General features: G+C 31.4%; 2 protein-coding genes across 4 annotated transcripts in view; both read left to right on the forward strand.

Moving 5' to 3' along the window:
- spel1 (DNA mismatch repair protein spel1) overlaps positions 1–2991 on the forward strand; it is a 61353-nt gene extending 58362 nt beyond the window's left edge. For both annotated transcript variants that reach the window (XM_076395928.1, XM_076395927.1), the window contains 6 exons: positions 8–325; positions 381–663; positions 719–982; positions 1040–1262; positions 2613–2705; positions 2761–2991. In XM_076395928.1, the coding sequence (XP_076252043.1) occupies positions 8–325; positions 381–663; positions 719–982; positions 1040–1262; positions 2613–2705; positions 2761–2913 (1334 nt within the window). In that variant the 3' untranslated portion in view covers positions 2914–2991. The remainder of the gene's footprint in view (positions 1–7; positions 326–380; positions 664–718; positions 983–1039; positions 1263–2612; positions 2706–2760) is intronic.
- A 2589-nt stretch (positions 2992–5580) lies between these two features.
- On the forward strand, positions 5581–26365 carry LOC143191142 (ras-like GTP-binding protein RhoL). Of its 2 annotated transcripts, none has more exons than XM_076395941.1 (5): positions 5581–5715; positions 6133–6350; positions 12943–13057; positions 13114–13231; positions 25864–26365. In XM_076395941.1, exons 2-5 carry the CDS (start codon positions 6193–6195, stop codon positions 26067–26069), a joined length of 597 nt encoding a protein of 198 aa, XP_076252056.1. In that variant the 5' UTR covers positions 5581–5715; positions 6133–6192; the 3' UTR covers positions 26070–26365. The 2 variants fall into 2 exon arrangements, with proteins under 2 accessions (XP_076252056.1, XP_076252057.1); XM_076395942.1 differs by lacking the exon at positions 5581–5715 and adding an exon at positions 5891–5927.
- Positions 26366–27913: the final 1548 nt, after the last annotated feature.

Raw genomic sequence — 27913 nt, forward strand, 5'->3', positions numbered from 1 at the left:
TTTTTAGAGTTGTTCCAGTCTAAGCTAAAAGTGGAGGAGAAAATGAATAAACAGTTATCAAGAGCAGCTAAAGACTTAGGCTTGGATGAGGGCAAATCAATTAAGTTAGAGTGTAACCCTCAGCATGGTTATTTCTTTAGGATAACTAAAAAAGAGGAGCAAGTGCTTCGCCAAGCCAAACATTACAAGATTTTGGATACTGTCGCTGGTGGTGTTCGATTTACTAACGACAGCCTTTCTATGTTGAACGATGATTATTCTGCAATCAGCGATAAGTATGAAGAAGCCCAAAAGTCTGTTGTCAGTGGAATGGTTGATGTCGCCAGTAAGATATTTTATAATCTACCATTGAGATAATAAATACGGTTTGATATTTTCAGCTGGATATGCTGATTCTGTGAGAAGCTTAAACATGGTATTGGCAACTTTAGATGTCCTATCATCTTTTGCAACGGTCGCGATATCTGCTAGAATTCCTTACGTTCGTCCGGTCATGAAACCATCAAGTGAAGGTATCATTAATTTAAAGAAAGTCCGTCACCCATGTTTAGAAAGTCAAGAGCATGTCTCTTATATACCGAACGATGCATTTTTTGATAAGAAAAATAAATTTTTCTTTGTCATCACTGGACCTAACATGGGTGGAAAAAGTACATACATCAGGTATGTACTATATTGACAATGTATGGTTTGAAATACCTAGTCTATTCTATTCTAGATCAATTGGAATTGCTGTTCTCATGGCGCATATTGGCAGTTTTGTTCCTTGCGACTCTGCTGAGGTATCTTTGGTGGATGGAATTTTAGCCAGAGTTGGAGCCGACGATTGCCAGCTTAAAGGACTATCAACGTTCATGTTAGAAATGATGGAGACCTCCACGATTGTTAAAACAGCTAAAGAGAATTCCTTGGTGATTATTGATGAATTGGGTCGTGGTACTTCCACATATGACGGATGTGGTATAGCGTGGGCTATAGCAGAGTGCGTTTTACAGCTTTTTATCATTTGAGTAGTCATTATAGTAATTGTACTTTATAGGTATTTGGCGACAGAAACCAAATGTTTTTCATTATTTGCCACTCATTTTTACAAAGTTACTAATTTAGGAGATATGTATCCTTCTGTAGGTAATCTCCATGTTACAGCTGTTACTACAGATAATTCTATAACACCTTTGTATCAAGTAAGGCAAGGTGAAAGTGATAGAAGCTATGGGATATATTGTGCCAAAATCGCTGGGTTCCCAGATGATGTTTTGGAAGTAAGTGTTTTATTCATTATTAAAATAAGATTGTTTTTAAATAAATTCATTCCATATCAGTGATATGTTTTTCTTTGTTATGTCATAGTTAAAGTAAAATTACAACAAATGATATGGAGAAAACAGTAATGATGTTTTTATCTGCATATTTTTCAAATTGCCAAATCATATTGCAGAAGTTTACATTTTTAATAAGTTTTATTATTAGTAGTGAATAACCTTTTAATTGTTTGTTTTTTTTCAAATATACAAAATAAATAAACTAAATTATATATACATTTTAAATAATACCAGATAAAAATGTATAGTTTTAAATATGAAGATTTCTGTTTTATTGAAATATAAGGAGGCTTTACCCTTTATTAGAACAGCGAAAAGATGCATTTTTGAATTTAAATAGTGTTGTACAAGGCTTCTAGATTTAGAAAGAATTACTTTCCGTACTAGTCATCTCATTAGTAGTAATATTGTGGCTGTATATTAAAATACTTGACGTACTTTATAGGACAAAACACTGAAGAGTTCAAGGATATTATTTATTTTAAAATTTATTTCAAGTCATAGCGTTTTGTTTTTAACGAATGGAGAAACATAATTGCGAGGTTGAGAACGAGACTGTTCATAGTTAGTAAGATTTTTCTGTAAAATCGAAATCTGACAATATGGAATCATTTTTACCATTTTTCTGATAGCTCATCTAAAGTTTTATGAATGTTGTATGAAACAGCTTCATGTTTCAGCTTAACACTAATATTAGCATACTAATGTATTTTTTAGTCGGTTCCTGTTTTAATCTTGGTTCTATGTATTCTTACTTGAACTATGGATTATAAAGTCTCGATTTGTTTTTCTGTCGATGCTGTATGGCTTCCAATGGCTTTGGGAATCCAGTGTATTATACAATGTGCCTCTAGTTGTTCATGATTTTAATCCAGGAATCGGCAAGTTCTGATGCTATCATCGCCAGTGCTGTGATGTTAAAGCTCGTCCTATAACTCTAAATCAGTGATATAGCGATTATTTTGATTTCTTGCTTTGTTTTGGTTGTTGAAATTGTTTTTAATTAGTCTCAGTTCTTCACTGTTAATCTTAATCCTTTATTCTCATATTAATTATTATACCTTTTGGCTTTCAGCAGCTATATTTTTTTAATGAAAATAAAGAACTAAATAATTCCCAATAGAGATATTAGCGCCAATTAAAGTATATAAGTAGGCATCAAGTAAATGCATGGATGCTTCTATCCCTGTAATTTTTTTATATTTTCTTATGTTAAATATATATGGATGAATGCTTCTCTCCCTGTAATTTTTTTATATTTACTTATCTTAAATATTTCTTATTATTTAGTGGGCTTCATCAAATTTGAAAGAGCTGGAACATGATAGAGGCATGAAATACATAAAAGACTATGAAGTAACTCTGAAGAAAAAAACTATAGAGGTATAAGTTTCCAATTCCATAAATTCGATTAAATAACTAATTTCCTCTGTTATAGGAGGGAGACAAGATAATAAAAGAAAACTTGTTAAAGCTCAAAAAATTGGTAGCTGAATCGCCATCGGGATTGGAAAAAGCACTTGAGGAAATTAAGAATGATATGAAAAACACATCCAACAATTTTATTCGCGGATTAATTGAGGTTGATTAAACACGTTCCATTTTTATTAGAATTAAGAATCTCATTTTTGTTATTTTTTGTATATTTAAATAAAAATTATGATTCGTCTTTTGTTTTATATATATATGCACATACATTTTTTAGTTATAACATAAACTATTTAAAAATTTAAATATTCTCATTAGGTGAGTAATAAATAATTCTTTAGTGAGTTCTTTAAAAAATTACAAGGGATTATTTGTGTCAAATTATTTGTAAATAGGATACAAAAATTAAGCTTTTATGGACTTAAAATTCCAAGTTATGCAATCGCGCCGAATTTGTCTCAAACAGATTAGTTTTAAGAATATAAAGAAACCATTGCTAAATCTACAATGTCAGATTTAGTTCCAACATTTTCACTGCTGGAATATGACTGAATCCTAATTATGGAGAACCAGGATGATTTAAATATTTCGAGTGCAATGCCTTATTTGTAGTATCATTTTAGAAGTTCTGCTTTATTATATGTTTATGTAAATTTTAATTTTTGATGAATTTGTTGTGATGATTTGTATTTCAATAAGTTATATATGTTAGATTTGGTTTTATTTAGTTTTATTTGTTAATGCTTAGTGTTTGCATTATGTTTATTTATCTCATATTTATATGATTATTGGAAAATATTATCTAAAAGAAGGGCGTTTCATCTTCCATATTAACGATGTTGTTCTCTTTTACTGAGAGTAAACTTTCAATATTTAATCACTTGCATTTGATAGGATATTTCGGCAGAATATTTTCAGTACTTTCAGTATTATTCTTTCATCTCATATATTAATTTTAGTTCAAAATAACTTGTTTTCTGCTTAACCACCAAGATACGCCTGATACATATTTAGTTTTTATATTTTTTTGAGATTCTGAGATATTAATGAAGTCTACATTTGATTTCATGACAATAGTATGAACTTCAGTCCAGATCTACATACCAAAACCCCTCCGACTATTGATTATTTGCAAACCTCAAAATAATTCTCCTGGAGAGTAAAGATATTTGACTGAAATTAAAAAGTTATAGCCTATTTTACAAGCAATGACAAATTATTCTACATAATAGGTATAAAAATACAGTGGCTTCTGAACGTACTACTGAACGTCTTCTTGAGTACATGGTGGGATCAGTAAGGTAGAGTGCACTACGAGTTGCTAAAACCAAATGAAACTTTCCAGCAATAGCGAGTAACAGATACAAAGTGATAATTTTGCATGATAATGCCCGGCCGCACGTTGCCCAGGTTGTGAAGGATACCCTGCGGAAATGGATTGATGATTAGATCGCTGCCACACAAACATCGTTCTTTCGATACGGTATTTTCATGTTACCAGAAAAATGGCAAATAATATTTGAACAACTAAATTTTGTATTTCTTAATTTTTTTAATATATTCTTTATATATTAAGTCTTCTTTTTACCAACGAGGGTTTATCTGGACTGGACCTACTGTTTAACGTGGACTCCAAAACACGGTCATCAGCATTAAGCCTACCGATTGGTGAGTGAAATCATCCCAGGAAACATCCGGTCTTACCCAGCCTGGTTACTGGCGTGACAGATTATTTTCCTTGTCGGATTATACACTCTTGCCTAGGACAATCACAAACATAAATTTGCGACCATGCCCCACCAGGATTCGAACCCGCGACTATCGCAACAGTAGGTGGATCATCCTGTCGCCATTGCAGCAACCAAGCAGGGCAATTTAATTTTCATTCACAATTAAACGTTTTACTGTCATACGTGTTTTGGTACTGTTACAAAAATTTTCCTCCTTGTTATACACCTCTGAAGTTCAATGGAAATGACAATGTCTTCATACATAAATTTTGCATAGCTTACAGCGCCATCTGTGCATTCCTCACATTTTGTTTAACGGCACGATCTGCAAAGCATTTACTTTTTGAGCTCAGGTATTTGTATTCAAAAGGGTTTGAGTTTCGGGGACGAAACATTTTCAGAATCAATCAGTTGTTTTGATTTTTAAAACGCAAGAAAGTCGTTTAACAATTTGTAGTGTTATCGACAACACAATATCAATATTTGTTAGGATACAGCAGCAATGTAACTATAAAAATCAGTGGCGAAGAACTGAATAGTAAAAACGTCAATGAGAAAACTGTAAATAGGGTGCTTGTATTATATAAGACAAACATCTTTGGTATAATAGCCACAAATAGAATAATTATATATAACACACGAAAACATATATTAAAAATTTGTAATTTAAATTATGTTAAAAGCTTTGTATTGTATAAAAATAATGTAATTTTATCATTTTTAGTATATTTCTGGTTGCCTGAAACTGGTTTTCAAGTAAATTCAACAAATTCATTTCTGAACGTGCAGATAGTAATATTGAATTCATGTAATGCAAAAGATAGAAACTTAACTATATTTTAAGTTTATAGTAGGAATATATATCAATATTAACAAAATTGTATTAAATCAATAAAACACAATTAATAAAATATTTGTTTTTTACGTTGTCATTATGTATATTAACGAAGTACGAAATAAAAAAACAGAAAATAAAACAAGGCTTTATAAAATATGATTTCTAATATTAAATACATAAACAACTTTTTATGTTATTTTAAATATTTAAGATGTAAATTTCATTGCGTCTATATTACGAATTTTATCATTCTTTACAATACCCTTAATCTTATCTTATCACAAAATGTTTAAAGAGATATTAGAACAACAATTTTATGCCTGAAAAGAAAAAATCGAGACCTTTAGTGCGAATAGTGACAAATTAGTGATACTTTCTATGTTGATATTCAGTGATGGTAAGGTCCTAAATGGTTATGCTTTGAAGGTGTTTGCAGTTATCGTTCTACGTCAGTTTCAAAGGAATTCGTAGCAATAACAATTAATATTATCTTAATTACGTATACATTAACCAATTTTACTACTACTACAGTAACATTGTATTTAATTATGTGATTATTAAGTGTTTTGTGTTATTAGGTTCCTGATTTTGCCAACTTAAATTTTTCTAGTAATAATCGTTCTATAATTTTTCTGTTATAAACCTTCCGATATATTTTATTTACTGATATAAGAAATCAAACAGCACTATATTTTTTCTTGACTAATGCCAGCCATTAAAAACGAAAGTGCTTAACTATCAGAAATTTATGTTATTGATTATCTTTTTTTTTTAAATTTCAATGAGATATAAATGATTTTTTCATACATTTCAGACAAACCTCAGGTACAACTGGTTATTAAAGTGAGAAAACTGGTTCTCTAATAACGTAAAGATGCCTAAAAACAATGATTTAAGAGTACGCAGTTCGGTGACAAGACCAAAGGAAAAGATTATACGCATCACTGTGGTAGGTGATGGTGCTACCGGTAAAACGTGCCTCCTTATAGTTTACAAGGATAAAAAATATGATGATCGATATATACCTACCATGTAAGCATTTTTTAGGCTAGTCTGTTTTGACAGTTAAAAATATGTCATTGAATTAAAAAAATGTGATAATTGAAAATTACCAAGAAGATAAAAATTTGGGAATATGTTTATGTTTATATTTAGTGAAATTGACCGATAAGTTAAGATATTTGGCGTATATTGATTCGATTAACAATCTATCGATATTTGTTTTTCTTTTTACGGATTTAGAGAATCAAGGATTTATTTTTCATTGATTTTTTAAAAATCCTATGAAATTAATAGTTTCTCTTTTGACTATTGGCGTTGATGAACGTCAATGTTTTATGACTGCATTCTCTAGCCTCATACGGCCTCCTATACTTTCTTGATAACAGAAATCAAATATTATTGACTAGTGTAATTTTTTTTTATTACTCTTCGTGAATCCACAATCTGCCCTATTGGTAATAAATATTTCTTATGTCTATATTATATATACAGGGCATGTAGAAAACCACTTCATTGAGCAATCTTCTGTATAAAATATTATCTTAATTAATTAGTCTTATTATAAAGCTTATTCTAAAGTCTATATATGTCCAGTAATCAGATCAGGTGGTGTTAAACGTTTTAGTCTACGCACTTCACTATCACGTCGCACATTTAGCTGATTAGCGAGCACATTGGGATGTACATAGTATCACTTTATTTGAAAAGTAGTACGGAGCATCAACAATGGCACGCAACACCTTATTTTGGAACCGTTGAATGATGGATATATTAGATTTGCTAGCGGTACCCCATAGTTGGATTCCATATGCCCAAATGGGCTTGAGTATAGACTCATACAGCAATACCTTGTTTTCTAATGATAACTTGGATTTGCGCTCGATGAGCCAATACATTTGATTTTCCGTTTTGAGAGTATGTGCTTCTTCCAGGTTAGGTGTCGATCTAAATGCATACCAAGATATTTAACATGCTCTGCTTGGGGGAGTTGACGATGATTGATATTCACTGGTGGACATGTACTTCTACGCAGGGTAAACGTTATATGCGTGGATTTTGTTTTATTGGCTTTAATGCGCCATGTCTTTAACCATAATTGTATTTGCTCCAGGTGTGTTTGTAGGTTTATTGATGCTGTGACTGGATCTTCATGGGATGCTAAGATTGCTGTGTCGTCTGCATATCTTGCCACAGTAGTTATTTTTGTGGTGGGCAGATCAGCCGTATACAGGAGATACAGTACTGGATCTAGTACACTACCTTGCGGAACTCCTGAATATATCGGATTTAATTCAGTATATTCATCGCCTTGATTTACAATAAAATGTCTATCATATTTTAGTAACTGATAGTCCGAATGAGGGAGAAGTTTCTTTAGTTTAACCTGCAAGCTCGTATGCCATACTTTGTCAAAAGCCTGAGATATGTCTAGAAAAGCAGCCGAACAATATCTTTTGGCATTTAGGTCAGTGTTTATTTTGTTTACAAGTCTATGCACTTGTTCTATAGTCCCATGCTTATTGCGAAAGCCAAACTAATGTTCTGGAATAATTTTTCTTTTTTCTATTATATAGTTTAGCTCTTTTATGTATAATTTCTCGAAAACTTTCGAGATTATCGGTAATAAACTTATAGGTCGGTAGGAGGTCACATCTTCTGGTATTTTTCCTGGTTTAAGAATCATTAATATTTTAGTTACTTTCCAGATACTAGGGAAGTTATTAATTAGTAGCATAGCATTAAATATAAATATTAATACTTTTATATCCTTTTCTGATAGTTCTTTTAAAATTTTGCCAGTAATTAAGTCATAACCAGGATCTTTTTTAATATTAATCTCTCTCATTATTGTTTGTTTGACTTTTTTGACCGTTAATTTCTCGTGCGGTAAATTCATTTGAAATGGCGAATCTAGAAAGCTAGTAATTTTATTTTCCTCATCTTTATGTAGCTGAGACTGAAAAGGTTTAAAAAGATTTTTCAAGTGTTTTGAGAAAATGTCGGCCTTCTCTTTATTGCTTCTAGCCCAATTATTTTCGTTTGTTTTAATAGGTGGGTTATGCTGCTGGGATCTTTTTTGTTGCTTTCCACAACGAATAGTCTGTAGCCTCAGTTGATGTCAAGTTTTCTAGGTATTCTTGAATGCCTTGGTTTCGTTCAATTTGGATTAGTTCTTTCTGCTCTTTTATTGCCCTATTAAATTTTCTTTTATTCTCTTCAGTCCTTTGCTGTTGCCAATTTCGTCGTAACTTTATTTTTTCTGCTATCTTTTTCTGTATTGTACATGATATATGTGTATTTTTTCTTGGAAATGTTTCACTGTTAGGAGTCGCGGAATATGCTGCCTCCTGTATATTTTTTGTAAGATTTATTGCTGCTATTTCTATATCCATTTCAGTTTGTAACGGTAAGTTTAAAGAGATGTTTCGATCTAAGTTTTCTCTAAATGAGGGCCAGTTAGTTCTATTATTGCACAGAGAAGAGGGTTTATCTTTGATGGTAATTTTTGAAGAAATTGTTACTATTATTGGTGAATGATCAGAAGACAGGTCGAAACATGATTCTACCTGACACTTTTTTGGATCAATATTTTTTGTAATACAGAAATCTATTGTATCTGGTTTTTTATTTCTGTCTGAAGGCCAATATGTTGGTTCACCAGTAGAGATATGTTGTAAGTTATCTGTCTTTATTGCTTTTAACAGTTCTCTACTTTTTGAGGTTATTATTCTTGAACTCCACTTTAAATGTTTTGCATTATAATCTCATCCGGCTATAAATCTATTACCTAGCGTACTGAAGAATTCTTGAAATTGTTCTGCCTTGTTGTTATGTTTGGGTGGGCAATAAATCGAGAAATTGTTAATGGTCCATGGACTTCCTCTATGGTTATACTGGTGGCTTGCAGGTAGTCTTTGCGGAATTTTTCTTTTTCGAAATGCTTTATATCATCTCGAATTATTATGGCTGTACCTCTATGTGCTTTATCTTCAGGGTGATTTGTGTGATAAAGTTTATATTTAGGAATTTTCAAATAATGTTTGTCAGTAAAGTGTGTTTCGGAAACCATCATAACGTCAATATTTTGTTCAGTTACGAACATTTTTAGTTCCCTGGCGTGTTGTTGGAGCCCATTGGCATTCCAGATGGCGATTTTGTATCTATTAGTTTCAGGCATTAGGCAAGTTTGCTGACGACGGTTTTGAGTAGACCAAGCATCGTACTCATTTGATCCATTAGTTTGGCCATCATTTTTTCTAATCTAGAGATGTTACTAGTTTCAGTAGGTTGAGATGTCGTCTCTCGATTTTGTGCTGAACCATTTTCAACCATTTGGGCATAAGTTATGTCTGGTTGACTTGGTCTGGTGGGTAGACTGGTAGGTGTGGTTGTTTTTGTTGTTTTGTTGTTGTTTTTGTTGTTGTTGTTTTTTTTGTTGTTGATGCCTTTTTTTCCTTAAGGCAGTATATAGTTTCTGTTGTAGTTGCTTGTGAACTGCGCAACCCTTGTAGTTCGCTGGATGATTTCCGTTACAGTTAGCACATTTCACTTTTTCATCACGAACTTTACGAGTACAATTTCCTGTTTTGTGTTTTCCTGCACATTTTACGCACCTATATGAATTGCGACAGTAAGTCTTTGTGTGCCCGTGCGCTTGACACCTCGTGCATTGTGGTATAATTTTTTTTATATGTGGTGGTTCGCATTTAATAATATTATTTTCCAATTTGGTGATTTCATACACCGCCTTATTATTTCCATTAGGTTTTATATCAATATAGAACATAGGCAGAGGTTTTTTGTCATGCGATGTCGTATATTGTGAACATTTACGACTTCGTGGCCTTTTTCAGCTAGTGCTACCTTGATGGTGTTAAACTCCGTCCCGTGATGTAATCCTTTTAACACGAATTTAAATGTTCTCTCGGATTTATGGCCTGAATGTATGGTATTGGGTGTCTCTTTCATCTAATTATTTTACTAGAACTTTAAAGTGCTCCGCTTCTAACAATTGAATTTTAATTGTTTCATAGCTCTCTGTTTTAATTGTGTAGTTCGTAGTAATGGTTTTCAATAGGTCGTGGATGTGTTTTATTACTCCTACCTTATAGACTGTTATTGGTGGTGGTTTGGGAACAACTTTTTCAGGGCTTGGTTGTATATCCTCTTCAATTTCTTCCGACAGGTTGCTAAAGCTGTTTTTTGTCTCTATTGGTTTATGTAACCAATAGTCACTGATTCTTTTTTGTTTCCTCGCGATTTCTTCTTCTGGACTTCTCAATCGTTTTTTGTTAATGACTGTAGTCCATTCTGATGGTGGAGTTTGTGTTATTGCCGATTGTTCTAATCTTATGTCAAAGTGTGCAGGTGATTTGGTTGAATCGCTGTGGTTTGCTATATTTAGATTTTTAATATTTTATTTTATTTACTTCCAGAGGATAAAAATATAAAATAAATACATTGTTTATTTCACGCACCTCATCTTTCACTTACGTTATTTTTTGTACTAGTTTTGACCAAAAATACTATAAATGAATTTCAAAAGGACTGTTGTAAAATAAGGGGAAATAATTTTAAAACACTAATAAAAATGAGATGCAGTCTTTTTGTCTGGTCACGTAAACACGTAGTCACTACACTTTAGGTCTGCTGAGAGACGGATAGCCGCATCTGTTATGCGTTTTTAACACTCAATTAAATAACCGTAATAAAATAAAAATTTTTAAAGAAAGGTATCTTTCTAGAGCTTGGAGCGTATTGAAAATACGTCTTCACTCTACGAAGGTTGGAACCGAACTCGACTAGTGTAATTTAAATGCAAGATTATGCTAAGTAAAAACATACAAGAATGTAACAGTTTTTGAAGACCGCGAAGTAAATTTGTATGAAATAGGTGACGCCTGAAATATGACAGTTTTGATCCAAGTCAATATTTCATTACGTTGCACTTCTCTATTCACTCGTGTGTATGATGATCCTTCTCTAAACTGATCAAGATTCGTAGCTGCAATCGTCAAGCACTTTTAGGTTTTGGGTCTCCTCCATCGTTAGAAAACTTTATTGCTTTTAACTATAAATGTGCTATAGCAAGAAGAACTATAGCTCACATCAAATCGTTCTCCAAGCGCACTCTGGGAACCAGAGCAGAACAACAAAACTCAAAGATCGCCTCTCCAGTAACAATCATTGTTCTGTACTTTAGAGACTCTTGTCATTCTGGCCCATTTCTCAGCCCAAATGTCTTAGTGAAGTATTTTATCCCTGTATTCAATAATGACAACCAATATCCCACCAATCCCTCTCAAACAAATACCTTACGGCACTCCTTCAACTAATCTTATCTATCAACATCCAAAATTTTCTTTCGCTGAACTATTTCCGATTTTCCACGATTATATTTCTTTTTCACTAATAAATAATTTTCTCTCTAGACTCCTACCTTCCTTCTAAACAAATATAATGATTCTTAGTTATTAAGTTAGTCCATGCTTATCCATATTTGAAAAAGCGACCCCGAACATCGCTCGCCAACTATTACCAAAACTCTCTCACAGATACCTGTGTAAAATCTTTGAACGTGTGGTTCAGTGTGCAATTCTCCTAGGCCGATCCACAACTAACCATCTATAGGCTTTGAGAATGACATTACAAGTGCCCTCTCCGATGGTTAACATCTCTTAGCCTTATTGCTGGATCTATAAAATGCCTTTAACAAAGTAAATATGATCTTAATTCTCCTTCGGTTATGTAAGTAAGATTCTGATCTTTGTCAATACTTACACCCTCTCAACAGGAGCTCCCCAGGATTCTGTCTTATTCTGTTTATTATAGCCATAGAAAATCATAAATACTTTGATCCTAGGGTTACCTATAGACTTTTTGCCGATGGTATACTTATTTAGTGCTCGTTCTTCTAACCTCAAGGAGCTTGTAAGGAGAAGATAAGGCCGTTTCTTTGGATTTAGCATTTCTCTATAAAGTCTTGCTGTGCATATTGTGGGATCAGTAAGGTATAGTGTATTACGAGCTGCTAAAAATGATTAAAAATGTTATTGCAGATGTCTACTGGTGTCAAGTGAAAATATTGAACAACGTTTTGTTGCAAAAAGACTAACAATACTGGGTAACAGTTGCCAAGTCATCTGTCATCTTCTTATATGAAAACTCTCGACCACACGTTGCAAGAGTTGTGAAGAATATACTGTAGATCAATTTATGTAGAAGATCGATGCAGTGTGGCTTTACTGGTACGCGGTTTCGAAATGCAGAAGAAATTCGAAAGTGAAACTGTAATTGGGTCGAACATTATTCTTTCTGTACGATCTTTCTATGCTACTAGAAATATGAAAAAATGGAAGTAGAAAATGATGAAAAATATTTTGATTAACATATTTTTTTCCAATTTATCTCAATAATTTCTAAGAGTAATAAGAGTAAATAAAAAATATCGTTATACACCTAAAATTTCAAATTTGCAAAAAATCCTCAAAACTTCTTTGTATACTAGCGTTGCGTGTTATCTTATATATGTTTACACTGTATATGTACATTCAATTATATTTTTGTTTCACTTATTTCTTTCTAAATCTCGTTTAACTTTTTTTCTGCTTATTTTTGACAGATTCGATGAATATTCAATGACCATTCCTATCAATTATGAACCGTATACCATTATACTCTCAGATACAGCTGGCCAAGAAGAATTTGACAAACTGCGTCAATTAGCATATCGATTTGTAAGTATACTTGTTTTTTTCTATATATTTTGAAACATTTTTTCCCACTCATATAGGCCGATGCATTTATCTTATGTTATTCCATTACTGAGAGGAGTTCATTCGATAATATTCAATACATTTGGGCACCAGAACTCAAGAGATTTCGATCCAGAGCTAGTATTATATTAGTAGGTAAATATTAACAAATCTATTTATATTATTTAAATTAATTTATTCTTTGTATGTATTAATATATAAGTATATATTTCTAATACTTCCGTTTATGAATAAAAAATAAGACGTGAACATAAAAAAGTACAAAACAAAAGTCGTAGTTTTTAATCAGTAGTTTGGTCAGGCCATACTATTCAACAAGGAATATTTTCAGTTTGAATATTCAAGAGGCAGGAATTATAGACCAATAACTGTTAGTCTTTTCTCATAAAGTTAAAACATCAACCCATATCGTTCCATTATTCGCCTGATTTATCGCCGTCAGCTTTTGGCTATTTTCTAATTTCAAAAATTGCTCCAAGGATATCATTTTAAGTTGATTGAGGAGATTAATACCGAACAGAAGAAAGCTTGGTCGCTATTTTAGTCAGCAATCGATGCGAAGGCTGCAAAAGAGTTATTATAAATACATTATACTTAAGGGGAATTACTTTGAAGGGGCTGGTAAAAATATGGAAAAATAAGCAACACTTGGCTTTTATTTTAAAAGACTTAGTATTTTTTAATCGCAGTGGTACAATGGATTTATTACTTCAAAAAAGTTTTATATTAATAATGATGAAATATCTTCTCATTACGTATACAATCATTTTTTAAAAATATTTGAGCTCATATTTTAGTTAATAGCTCATATAATGAGTTAATATGTTGATCTCCTCTTTATTAGTTCTCAAGCTATATGACTTTGCAATGGGAACTATATCAGGAAGAGTACTATACAACTCAATAACAGTCTCGTCAGTGAACATAGGATCGGCCAAGAAGTCTGTAGTATCATAAAGAACGACACGTCTGTTTTTAAAGATTGTTTGCAAACTTGGAGGATGCAAACTCTCGAAAATAATGGAGAGACGAAATTTTTTAGCGAGCATTCGTCTGAACATTATAACATGTCTAAAGAAGTTTAGTTAAGCTTCCAAATCTATCCAAATGGGCTAGTTCAGAACCGAACGAAAATAAAAAAAACGACAATCCGCATATAATAAAAGCCCGTATTAAACTGACAGTGTGCGAAAATTTTATTTAAACCGTCTATTTGTATAATTTTCAGAGCGCTAATCTTCGTTTTTACAATGTTTATTAACTCCTTTATTCAATAATGGAACATTTATTGTGTAGGCGATACATTTTGGAAAGTAGGGAGGCATTATTGTTAAAACACTTAACAGCCCTCTCTCGTTCCTATCTATAAACGACTCGTTATAAATCTGTTTCCGAAGAATCTAACGGGACACTGTCCATTCATCTGAGTCTAAAAATAAATAGAAAGTGTCAATACCCAGTAAATAAATAATATGGTCAATATATTGAATTGCCTACAATTGCTTTTTATCATGGTGATGACACTGTGCCAAAATTGCAAAAGCAGAATCTGCCGAACAATGTTTCTTAACACTTTGAATATTTCTATTGTCATCTTGACCAACTGCAGTGATCTTAACACACTTTAATAAATTTATTTTCGTTCGCAATTCGTACATGGTTGGCTCGTCATTAGGAAATGAACTTTCTGGAATGTCAATTACTGGCGCAATTGCTCTGTGGGTAGGTCATGATTGTAGGACAGCATTAAGAACTCACTCTATTAGGCGACTTTACGAAGGTTCCATCCGCTTTTGTTTGAATTTTGTTGGTAGATTTACACCTGCCGCTCAATCCCAATTGTTTGGTATATATAGCAGCATTTCAATCAAGTACACACAATTCCAGCAGACTTCTCTTTCTAGCTTTAGTTGCCTAACGTCTCTATTTAATCTTCTATTCGATTTGTGCTATCAATTGACCATAACTTTCAAGCTTATTATGATTTTCTTGCTGTTGATAGCTGCCCGCTATTTAGTTCACCATTTTTGAAATGTCAAAATAACTATTTGCATATTTTTATGACTTTCTAGCACATTTACATCAGGTAGTGGTATGGTTACACCATGAAACATTATACATTCTATAAACTGTAAATTGTTGTGAATGACTTTCAAGGAGGATTACACCTTCTTAAATGACTTCATATAATTTATCCTATACCCCTATACATTTTATGAGCATGTTATAATTTTGATTATGACGACTTCGATGATTAATTCAATGGGTGAATTCATTGTTATACTGCAATTTGTTTAAAATATGAATTGAAATTTATTAGAAATACTCAGTAATTAAATTTACCGAATCTGAATTTTTTAAATTTTTTATTATTAATTTTTAGAGACATTTTTGTAAATTTAGTCGGTATTTTTTGAACGCAATATCGATTGGAATAAATGATAATTCACAGTCTTTTTTTCCACTATAGACTTTTCCTGTAACAATTCCTTACATTAAGGCCTTTTGCAATCTTGTTGTTCTTCATCAAATGCTTTTTTTGCTACCTTTATTTAAAAATGTCTTCATTTCTTTCATTCCAAACAATTCAAAATGCCAAGAATCAACCTGAAACTTTAAAATGAACACATAACACAATAACTTGTGAGTTAATTGAATGTAAATTATTTTAAGTAAATTTAATAATATATTGTGTATATTTAATTAAAAGTTAATAACAAAATAACATTTAATATAAAATAAACCCTAATAAATGAGTCGATGATCAAGTTCTTCGCGTAAATTGTTAATTTCTTGGCTTTAAAACTCAAGTGATCCTTTAAGCAGTTGTGTGTAATAAAATTCCCACTTCGTGTCGCACCAAATACACCGAAGGACCATCTCTAAGTAGATGTTTTGTTTTTGCATAGGATTCTTGCAAAAATATATTTTTTTTCATTACCCATCGTATTTTGGACGCTTAACCAAATCAACTGAGAAGCAGCCAAGGTTGGTAATAAGGAACAGTTATACCGAACCTAGCTGGGTAAGACCGAATGGATTTTAACATGGGCCATAAGTTAGTCACTCACCAGATCAGCTAAAAATAAACAGATAAAATCTAATGAATAAAAAGAAGTATATAATAAAAAATATTTATTTTAAACGCTACACCCAATATATTTTATATCGAAAAAACCTACCCACATATTTCTTTCCTGATCAAAAAGCTTAAATTTTCTGGTAATGCTGGTAAATTCATATAAACATTTATCTAATTATATTTGTTATAACCATTATAACCATCTTAGTATATTTGTTATAACCAAATATTAACACTGTATTATATTATTTGAATTAGCTGGCATAATGTTAAAGCTGAGTGATATAATACTGATATGATATAATGATATAATCCTTTCATAATAATATCTTGAAGGTATGAATCATATTGTTAATTATAATTACAGAGTTACAATGTATTACAATTAATAATAAGTGATAAAAAATAATGATTTGGGGGAAAAGTAGTTTCGGATATTATGTTGAAGCGAATGTAATACATGTAAATTTCAAGCACTAATCAATTTCACGAATTAACACTAATTGGTGTGCCGCTTTGATCTGTTTCTATTCTTCTGGGCGAAAAATTAAAGCGGGTGATTCACAAGGATCTTTTGAAGCTAGCTTTACATCATTAAAAGAGTTTTGTAAAAACCGAAACAAATGGCAGTCAGATGTTCTATGAGACGGAATCATTGAAGCCCAGCCGATCTTTCTTAATTTTTCCGATTCATTAAATATATGTATAATATAGCATTGTAGTCTGTTTCAATCATTAGTTGTTGACAATAGATTGTTTGTTAGATTTGTTATATTTGGTATATATATATATATATATATATATATATATATATATATATATATATATATATATATATATATATGTATATATATCACAATATGTCAATTGATCGGTCATCGCACTAGACACATCATTTAGCCACTGATTACTATAAATATTACCTAATTTTTTATGAACTGGCATTTTACCATTTTCGGAAGTAACAAAAATAAAAAAAATATGATGAAAATGACTTTCTAATGTTCGTAATTTTCATTTTCAAAGCGCAATAATTTTTGAGTGATCAATGACGCTATTTTTATATTTAGAATGTTTTATGGACTATTATCTTTCAAACGTGCTATGGTATAGATTCATTGAGTGAGTATTACTAGAGGTATGCGAATTTTATATTTAAAATAATTGGTTTCAATACGCAACATAATTGTACATCATATCTGTTTAATAATATTTAATATTTTCGGACGAACAGTTTAGATAAGTATTAATTCTTATATTTCCTGTATGTGCACGGATCTTAATAACGCAAATTTCTGCATAATGACATTCCTATTGCTGACCGCAACTTTTGAATCTCAAATCTTGTATAAATCTGTACTATTAGCCAAAGGTGCTCCAGAGTAGGGATGTGGGCCACTGAGAAAAATATCGATATATCGAAGAAAAACTATCAAAAATATCGATATTTTACAAAATATATACCGATATTTTTAAGAAAAAAATAAAAATATTGATAAATCGGCCTAAAAAGTATCAGGGAAGTTTTTAGTATTAATTTCGCTCATTATTAATATAGATAAATATGATAATTGTTGTAGACAAATATATATTATACAATAAATATTATTTTAAACGTTATACTTAATTATCGGGGTAATTATTGTATAATAGAGAATACTATTAAATAATAATTTATAGAGAATATTTTAAAAAATAGCACAGTTCAAAACTTATATATTAAAGTTATGCTCGGTAATAAAGCAATAAAAACGTCTAAAAACAATGAAATATAATATATAACTGATCAGTGGTATGTAGATATTTTAATCTAAAAAATAATTCCCACAATCTATTCTAATCTTCATTGTTTGCTTTATGTTTTTTTTATAACTCATATATCATACGGTGTGATAAAATACATTATTTATTCTTTTTAAATTCATATTTAATGTATATTTTATGATATAGCGGATGGATAAGAATGGGCTACTGAAAGGATTGATCTGATTGATATATTAATAAGTCTTTCTTTAGTACATCGACATTACTTCCAGATCAATATTTCATAAATATATACCATATGCATAGTATATACCTTTACTTTTTAAGAAAGACTTATGTACGTTAGTTATGTAGAGCTCCCGTCCTACTATTTTTTTGAAACAGTATTACTCAAGTTGAGTTCTACTATCACTTTTGTGTCGGTAGTTTTATTATTATTACTATTTATTTTATTGTTATCTGGCCACAATCTATATCTCCATATCCGTATATCCACATATCCACCTTTCATATATCTACATATCATATATCTTAACGTTCGTTGGTGTCTGTTAATTTTATTTTCGCCGATGATGTTTTATCATGTTTTGTGTATGCTGTCATTACTAGATATTGTTGTTCGAATGTTGCTGGAGCATAGTCGTAAATTTATATTTGTGATTTTTTATAATTGTGATTGTCCAAAAGGTAACAGTGTAAAATGATTGCAGTTACGCCATCAACCAGGCTAGATAAGGCCGGATGAACAAACAAAAAAATATGAGAACAAAAAAAATTAATAAGAAACAAAAAAATCTGAGAGATTACATATTTCACCGATCACTTTTTTTAATTGTCACAGAAGAAAGCATATATGAAATACACCGATATGTTAACTACAAAACTTGTTATTTAAACTGAACAATATATACGCCTCGCATTATTTACACGAAAGTAGGAATAGGGAATATATATTCATTATATGGCCTGTAACTACATTTTGAAGCATTTTTTCTGTAAATATGAACCTTTATTCGATAAATTTGTGTAGTATATTTCATACTAAGTATTTACTTTTGCATACGACTTTCTCCAACTTTTAAGCAACATACCGCTTTTAAGTTTAACAAAATTCTCGTCTTTTACATCATAAAACCAGCCACATAAAAATTTATTAAATTTTTTGGTTATTAATTTAGCCAATAACAGAAACAAATTGTAACAGTAGGAGCAATGTTTAGTAAATAATAATACTTTGGGAATTTTTCTATGAACATGTGCTAAAAAGATGGCGAACCGGAAGGTTTAATCTAACGACGCTACTCTCATGGTGTGTTTGTTACACGTTTTGCGAAAACACGTTTATAACTATACACATTTTATATGACGGCGTACATGTGCAAATGCGCGTAAAACGATAAAATGCGGGTTCTGAGACACTGCAATGAACATGACTCAGGATTAAAAATTTATGAAAATTACATTAGGTTACATTAAAGATGCTTTAATAGAAAATCTATTCATGCATTGCGATCTGCCTGAGAGCATTTCCATTTTTGTGATTATACTCGACAGTGTGCTTTTTTAGATATTGAATTCCATTTTTGTTAAAAAAATTGAATATCGTCCCTTTCTCAGTTGATTTATTTATGTATTTTTAAATTTCATTATGTAATATTATAGTTTTGTGATTTTATAGCTTCTATGAACGCTTCATTCTGGTTTCCACGTGAAGAATAGACGGAAAAAGATATCACATTATTTAACATCAGGTACATTTACATGTTTTTTGAATTGAATGCTAGTGGATGCCTGCCTCACATGGCACCTACTAGAATAAAAATTCGGATTAAAAGGGTTTAATTAGGTGTTAATAGGTTTAATTCGGTTTTAAATTGAAATTTCGGATTAACTATATAATGTTCTTTGAAATTGTTATCATAAGAAGGCGGGCTTAATCTAAAGCAGTCTGCCAATAGACTTAAACTTTATAGACAATTGTTAGAATAAGATCAGAGTTCAAGTCGAAATTTTAATTCCGAGTGATATATTGGTAGAAGTTATTAAAGAGCAAGAGATTACTTTAATTTTAAAGATTTCAACCTATTGCCATCTAGGGTCGAATAAAACAAATATAGATTTTTTTAATAAAGAAATGTAAAGAATGACTGGAAGGTAAAATCATTAGAGCATACTTGACAGCACAAATATTGGTATAGTAGAAGCGTTGAATTTAAAGCTAAAAAGAGAATTCTACTGGAATGGTGTGGCCGCCAATTTGGAAGTTGCTGCATCGAAACGTCAATATCGCATGTTGTTATAAACACTTACGAGATTGAGCAAAAAGGACCACCGGAGTCGATGAAGTGACGACAAAAGTGATCAGGCCCGGCATCACTTGCTGGTCGTATAAATTTGCCGATCGGAAATACCGGCAGCATGGAAGAAAGGATAATTGTTCCTATAGTGAAAAAGGAGCTCTCGATCGTATACACCGGCTCTTACTTTGCATACTTTTATACGTTCCCTAAAAATTATGAAACTACTTAGGCATCTTATGATGATTCCATTATCTCTATGCAAATGTGAAATGATTGGTCAAATTCATTTGGGATCAGAGCCGGTGTTCGCCAAGGAAATGTCGTCTCCCCATTGCATTTCAACATAGCGGTGCATAGTATTCAATATGATGTTATAAATCTTTGTGATGTTACCGATGTAATGCATATATTGAGGCCTTTATTATTCTCTATGATATGGCTAGCAATGCCATATGACTTGGGTATCTCAAATCTCAATGGAATCACTAATACAGGAACAGAAAGCGATATCTACCACTGAAGTAGTAAATCGAATTGGCTAAGCTGCAAAGACTTTTGCTTCCCTAAAATGGTGCGTGAGGAAGAGATGAAATATTACAATTAAGACTAAAAACCGTCTTTTTGTTATATATAAGATATATTGTATATAATTATATATTGATAATCATTGTATAGTTGAGAAATAAATTCAGAGATGCAGATTACATAGGTTTGGACATATCTGTCGAATAAAAGGTGAACGAATTTCTTAGAGACTTCTGCATTTTTACTGGAAAACGCACTGAATAGTTCATAAAGAGACATGATCAGGATGATAGAAAGTGATCTGAAAAATACCGATCGCCAACTCTGATGAGAGTTAGTGAAGAAAGTCTTGCGGCAACAATAGCAGCATATTGGTTCAGAAGTAGATATTCTCCCGAAACGCCAGCTATGGATTGATGATGAATGCGAAGTTACATAAAATGAATGTGCAATGAATAAAATGTATTCTATAAATAAAAAGAAAAACTAAGATTTAATGAAAATCTTTGTGGTGTATAATCTGATATAAAGCCTCAAAAAGAATTTGACATAAAAAAATAAGGATATTTCTTAAACATTATAAAAAACATTACAGGATTGGTATTTAATTTTAAATTTTTATTTAAAATACCGCAATTATGGGAGGGGAAATGATTCTAGACCAAGTGGCTATTGTTATTGTCGGAGGAAGTGTGCAAGACAACGTATAGATTTGCAAGTAGGTGATAGGAAGTTCACCGGGTCATCTAGTCTCTAATAAAAATGTATTTCGATGACCTCGAAAATATTTATTGAACTCACGGTATTTCGATTATTATTGATCGATCATTATACAAGCCGTGATTTTGGTGGAGATACATATTTTAATGGCCTCTAATGACGATGTAAAATAAAATGTATATAATAAAATAATAAATCACGATCAATTACGAGAAAGCCTTAAAGTAACTTGTCAATTCATATGCCACCGGATGCCTTCTTGTACGATTCCGTATCGAAAATATGCTGTTTGCATAAATAAGCGTATCGGATATTCGATGAAATGATGAGGACAGATGGAAATAGGAGAATCCGAGTGGCGATGTAGGGACAGCCCGGTCTGGATCTCTGTCGTTTCGCAATCGCTAAAACGTTTAGTATACGGCATGGCTTCGAATCGATATTGTAAATTGACCAGTGGTCGATGCACTTTCAACAAAACCTTTAACCGATCCGATTTATTTTTCTATGTCGGTCCAATTTACGATAAAAGAATCTCTAAATATCATGTCTTTTGCTTCTTCTGATGCGGAATAACAGCATGGCAACTGCAACTGAATACCAAGTAGATACGATTCTTAACAATGACCGTCACACATAAAATCTTCATTGTTCAATATATGATATCTTATCGATATTTTATATCTACGTTATTTATGTTATTAACACATCTTAAGGCGGGTTATATTATAATAGAATTTGAATTCGATCAATAAGAAATTTTCGTTCAATTTAATTTCTGGTATTAATCTATAATTAAAATATTGAAATGATTTGTATCTCATTAATCACTACATATTACAGATTAAATAAATTAGAAATATCATCTAGTACAAAGTGTTATAATGTACAATCTGGCACTATAACTAAATTGAGTCAAAATATTTTGCTTTGTTGAATGTTTGCATTGGATGAATTTGTTTGAGGATTCAATGTTCATGTTTTTTATGATACAGGTTCAATGTTTTTTGCAAATTTTGTCATAGTTTTTTCACATTTTACTGTTTCTGGTATACAGTGAATATGCAGTGATTCTATAACACCATACGAAATGCGTATATTAATTACTATGTTTTTGGAGAACTATCTACACATCAATAGTAAAAAAAATACTTCCATCTTTTTATAATTTCTATACGTCTATAAATTGTTAAAATATTAACTGTTAAATGTCTGTTTTATATCGATAAAATAGCCTATACTTAATATATAAAAAAGGAGAAGAATAATTAGTAGAGGACATGAAGTTTGGTTATGGACCCTGTTCTCACGGTTTAAATGGGAGGAGGACTAACTCTGAGGACGAGGATTGCAGATATATGGAAGCCGCCTAAAGTTCATTTTCCATAAAGTATAAATATATACAAGTAGCAGGATATCTGGATGTAATAATGACGGAATTAAGTTTTGGGAACTCCAATAAAGCACCAGAAAACGACCAATTTTTATATCGATAAAAGAGCTCATTTTTAATTTATAGAAAAAGATGTAAGAAGAATAGTTATTAGAGGACTCTGTAGTTTGCCTCGTATAAAGGTATAAAAGGGTAGCAATGTAAATAAAGTTTCTCTCTTGTGTTAAAACCCAAAGTGGTGTTATTAATTCAATCCCGCCAATAATTAAAAGTAATTTGTGACATTTTTTAAATTGTCAACAATTTTTAATTGCGATAATATAATAAGTAGTTTTCTATTTACAATTATCGAGTTATTCAATATATTCAGACGCTATCAATAGAATACCCAAAAATATTTTCGATGCTTATTACTTTTTTTTGAGTTGAAGAAATCCGCTGCCGAAGCTACTTGCATCAATCACTTTTAAAAATGTCTGAAACTGCTGCTTCATTGTATCTATCAGTTATCCGTCGGCTTTAGTTTCAAGGATTTAAAACTAGTGATTTTGATGTCAATGATAGACGGCCTGGACAACTAACAATGTTCGAATACAATGAATTGCAAGATTTATTGTGCGGAAACCGAGCTCAGACTTTCAAAGAATTTTGAACCTTTAGAAGTTGATGAATCAACACTTTCCAGATGTTTACATGCTATGGGGAACATGGATTCAAATGGAGGGAAATAGCTACCACACGAATTGACAGAAAATGTCATTTCGAACAATCCCTTGCGCGCTTGAAAAGCTAGTCCTCATAGAGACAGTGTTCTTGGATTTTACTAGCACCTACGACAAAGTGTAGCATCTTGGTCTAATAGTCAAGGCATTAAAATTTGTTATTCCTATTGATTCTATAACCCTAATACATCTATAATACTTAAAAATCTGGTCCTTCCAAATAAAATTTGATGATTCTTTTTCGACTAGGAGATTCATCCACTTTGGCGTTCCCCATTTACCTGATTCTATTCAATATCTATATGGCTGATATTCTTATAGTTGAAACAGTAAAATTCGCTATGCGGATGACGTTGCGTTCTTTTTAAGCTCTCGATCCTCCAATCACATATGGCTCAAACAATAAGAGCAGCTAAACTGCAAATTAATCTACAAAAAAATTAAGCGATAATTTTCCACCGTAAACGTTGTCTTACTGAAACCTATTTACTTTTCAAAATTTCCATCCCATGGCTGGAAAAAGTTGCATATCTCGAATTTCATTTTAACCGCCATCTGAACTAGTCAAACCAAATCCAATAACCCACTTCGAAAGGTTACGCCGTATCGAGAGCACTGTTTCCTCTCCTGTGTAGCTCGAATAAATTACTAGTCTGCATTAACATCCTTACATATCAGGCTATGGCACGTCCCGTTTTTCTATATGATTTGCAAGTATGGCCTTGATTCCTCTAACTTACTAAGATATAAAAACTGCAAGGGTCCAAAAATAGGATTTGAGAATGACTCTGATGGTGAGAAAGCCCCATGATATTTCAGAAACAACCAAATACATCGATATTAGTCTGAATAATGAATGAATCGATACTGAGTCTCTGAATTCACAAACTCAATCACCGAAAAGTTCATAAAAAGAACTTATAACATTAACAATACGTTAATTAGTTTCATTCTGACTCCGCTGTCATAGTCATGCAAATAGTATATTGATTTGTATATAATGAAGGTATTTCCACCATTCTCAAAGACGTACTTGATTCATTCTTTGGGTTTCCTAGACAGTTCCAGTTTCAAATGTAAATTGGACACTGCAAATCCGAATAAAAATACTTTTTAAAAAAGTCCTGGAACATTGACACAGAAGTGAAATATTCATGGTCAAGTTATATTGTGAATATCGTGTAGGATCAGCAAGGCATAATGTATTAGGAGCTGCTAAAAACGAATGAAATTGTGACTGCAGATGTCTACCAATGTCAATTGAATAAATTTGCTTTTTTTTACAATTTGAAAAAAGGGTCATCAATAGTGCATAATAGAGGCAAAGTCATTATTTTGCGTGGCAATCTGAAGTTCTGCTGCATCCAGCATACTGACCAGACACAGCGTTTTGTGACTACCACTTGTTTGAACAATGATCGGTTCCTTATCAAAAAAGTTCTGACTTTTTTCTGCTTGACTGACAGAGGATTTCGAAATGCTCAGGAAGTGCGAAAATGGATCGATGATTGAATCGCTATCATACCAACGTTGTTCTTTAATATCGTTTCATTATTATGTTGCCCGAAAAATTAGAAAAAGTTGCAAGAAATGATTATAGTAATAGAAATACTTTGATTGATATATATTGTACCAGTTTTTTTCCATAAATCGCTTTTTAAAATAAATTAAGATAGGAATATAAATGTCTTTTATTCATTTTTTCTTTTCTTTCATTTCTTTTTTTCTCATTGAATAGTAATACATCATATCGTATTATGGTTTTTTACTTAGAAATGTACGGCCATTATTCGGTAATCTAACAAATAATTCATCCAGGATTTGTTTTGTTCATTTATGATTTTATATATTTGGATGAGTGATATTGCATACTAATCCTAGATGTGCAAGACATGCTTTCAATCCTAAATCAAATTGTTTACGTGTAATTTTTAATTATTTTGTAATTTTGTGCCAATAACGTATTTATTTTTGTTTCTTTTGATGAAATAAAAGTTTTTTCTAACGATCTGTTAGTATCCTCAATATCTATTCACCTCACAATACTATGACCTCTCTATCATAACATATTGCTGGTCAACCAAATAGTGTTTTAAATACTTTTAATTTTTAAGATCTTACGCTATATTTAATGCAATAATAATTTATATAAAATACTTACAGTTAATATAATATGTTAGTGACTAATTTAAAATAAGACTATTTTAATAATCAATAACAGTATATTAAAAATTGAATTGTTTTATTTTTGAATTTTACAGCGACAAAAATTGATCTACTGGCCAATCGAGTTGTAACTACGGAAGAAGGTGAAGCATTGGCTAGAGAAATAGGAGCGGCCGGCTTCATCGAGACGTCAGCGAAGAAACAGTGGAACATCGACGCAGCATTCCAGATGGCCCTTTGGTCGGTGGTGTCAAATCGTCGAGCTTCGAGTAGACCAAAGAGTCAATGCTCACTGCTGTGATATCCCCCCTATCTATACTACCTCACAATGTGAACGAACCTATTTATTAAATAATTTGAATATATTATTAACCCAATAAAACCTATGGGTTTTATTTTTCTTCTGGATTTAACTTAAATATGATAAAAAAAATGTATGATGTATGATGTAAAAATGTGCAGTTCATTTTGTTTAACAACATGTAGAATATAATCGTTTTGTTTTAAATAAATATTACACATTTGTTTAAATAATTATTTAGGTATCAAATAAGTTATACAAATAAATAAAAATTTTCTTTTAAAGCAATATAAAAATATGTTTTACCATAACTAGGAATAGTTATGGCTTAGTGTTTTTATAAGTCCTATTATTCATTTATATTTTGTATGTTTCACCTCATACTTAATATTTTTAACTAAACAATCAGACGTATTGCCCATAAGCGTGATGACAGTAACAAATAATAATAATTGAAATTGTAATTTATAATAGTGATCGCTATATGGTCCACGATTTATTAAGTTATTCATAACAGAGCAAAGGGAATAATTAAAAAATGATAAAGATGATTGATGATTCAGTATAACATTAGAAATATATTTGATATATAACATTAATTAAAGTAATAAATGTCTGTATATTAAAATATATGCAAACTATCCCAAGAAATAAAACTCACTAACCTTTTTTAAATTGAATTAAATCTAATTACCATTAAGTTTTAGTAATCAATAATGTGTTGACAAATTTAAATTACTACAGCGCGGAACGTTATAACGAAAGTATCATAAGTAAGATTATTTCAGAACTGTAACAACTTCATAGCATCAAATATAAGTATATATGATCTTTTTTTATGTTTATGATATAAACGTAAATATGGAATCACAAAAGAAGTAATGTATATCTATATATATGTATATTAAAATATGAATATATGAATAAAACAATTCTGAAATTTATTTAGCGAGAGGTTAGCATGCATATTAAAACAATGACGAACACAATTAGGTAATTTAATTTTTTAAGACATTCATTTACTAATGAAACCTGAAATAAATTAGAAGTTATTGTTATTTTGAACTTATTTAGTTTTTTTCTGTAAATTATATCAGTGGTGATTGGCATTGTCTGCGTGTTAGGTTGGGTCTTACTGTTGGTTACTGTTGTTATGTTGTATTGGTGCTTTAATTCTATGTTTATATTATATGCTTTTATTAAGCTGTTTTGGCGGCTGTAAGTTTTTTTTTCTCTCAGTGCTAGATAAAGTTTTTGTTGCAACGCTTTATGGACTAGGGCTCCCCTATAATTTGCAGGATGGTCACCGTTACGGTTAAAGCATTTTACTTTATCGTCACGTGTTTTGCGCGTGCAATCATAGTCGCATGCTCTGCTGCAAATTTCATACATCTATATAATTATGCATTGACAGTATGCCTTGGTATGTCCATATGCTTGGCATCTGGCGCATTGTGGGAAGATTATTTTTGTATATGATTGATCACATTTAATGACATTGTGGTCTAAATATTTAATCTTGTAAACATGTTTATTACTTTCTTTTGGCTCCAAATTAATATAAAGAATTGGCAGTGGCTCCTTTGTTGCATGAAGTTTAATATTGTGTATTTTTAGAACTTCGTGGCCTTGTTCAAGTAGGGCTGTTTTAATTGTTGAATCTGTGGCGTGATGTAGTCCTTCTATGACGAATTTAAATGTTTTTTCAGACTTTGGTCGAAAAGTATGATATTGCGTATTTCTATTGTCCAATTCCCTTATTAACACTTTGAAGTGTACCTTATATATTGTTACATGGGGGTTGTCTGGGAATTGTTTTTGGTTGGTTTTCTTTGTTCTGGATT

The sequence above is a fragment of the Rhynchophorus ferrugineus genome, unplaced genomic scaffold (assembly GCF_030347505.1).
Source record: "Rhynchophorus ferrugineus isolate W39M unplaced genomic scaffold, kcgeb_rfMv2 rfM2, whole genome shotgun sequence".
NCBI classification, from domain to species: Eukaryota; Metazoa; Arthropoda; class Insecta; order Coleoptera; family Curculionidae; genus Rhynchophorus; species Rhynchophorus ferrugineus.

What these genes read in the sequence shown, in the direction of transcription:
- LOC143191142 (XM_076395941.1), top strand. Translation starts at nt 6,193, where the DNA reads ATGCCTAAAAACAATGATTTAAGAGTACGCAGTTCGGTGACAAGACCA. An exon ending in GATCGATATATACCTACCAT is followed by an intron (nt 6,351 to 12,942) that starts GTAAGCATTTTT and finishes TATTTTTGACAG; the next exon opens with ATTCGATGAATATTCAATGA. An exon ending in AGCTAGTATTATATTAGTAG is followed by an intron (nt 13,232 to 25,863) that starts GTAAATATTAAC and finishes TGAATTTTACAG; the next exon opens with CGACAAAAATTGATCTACTG.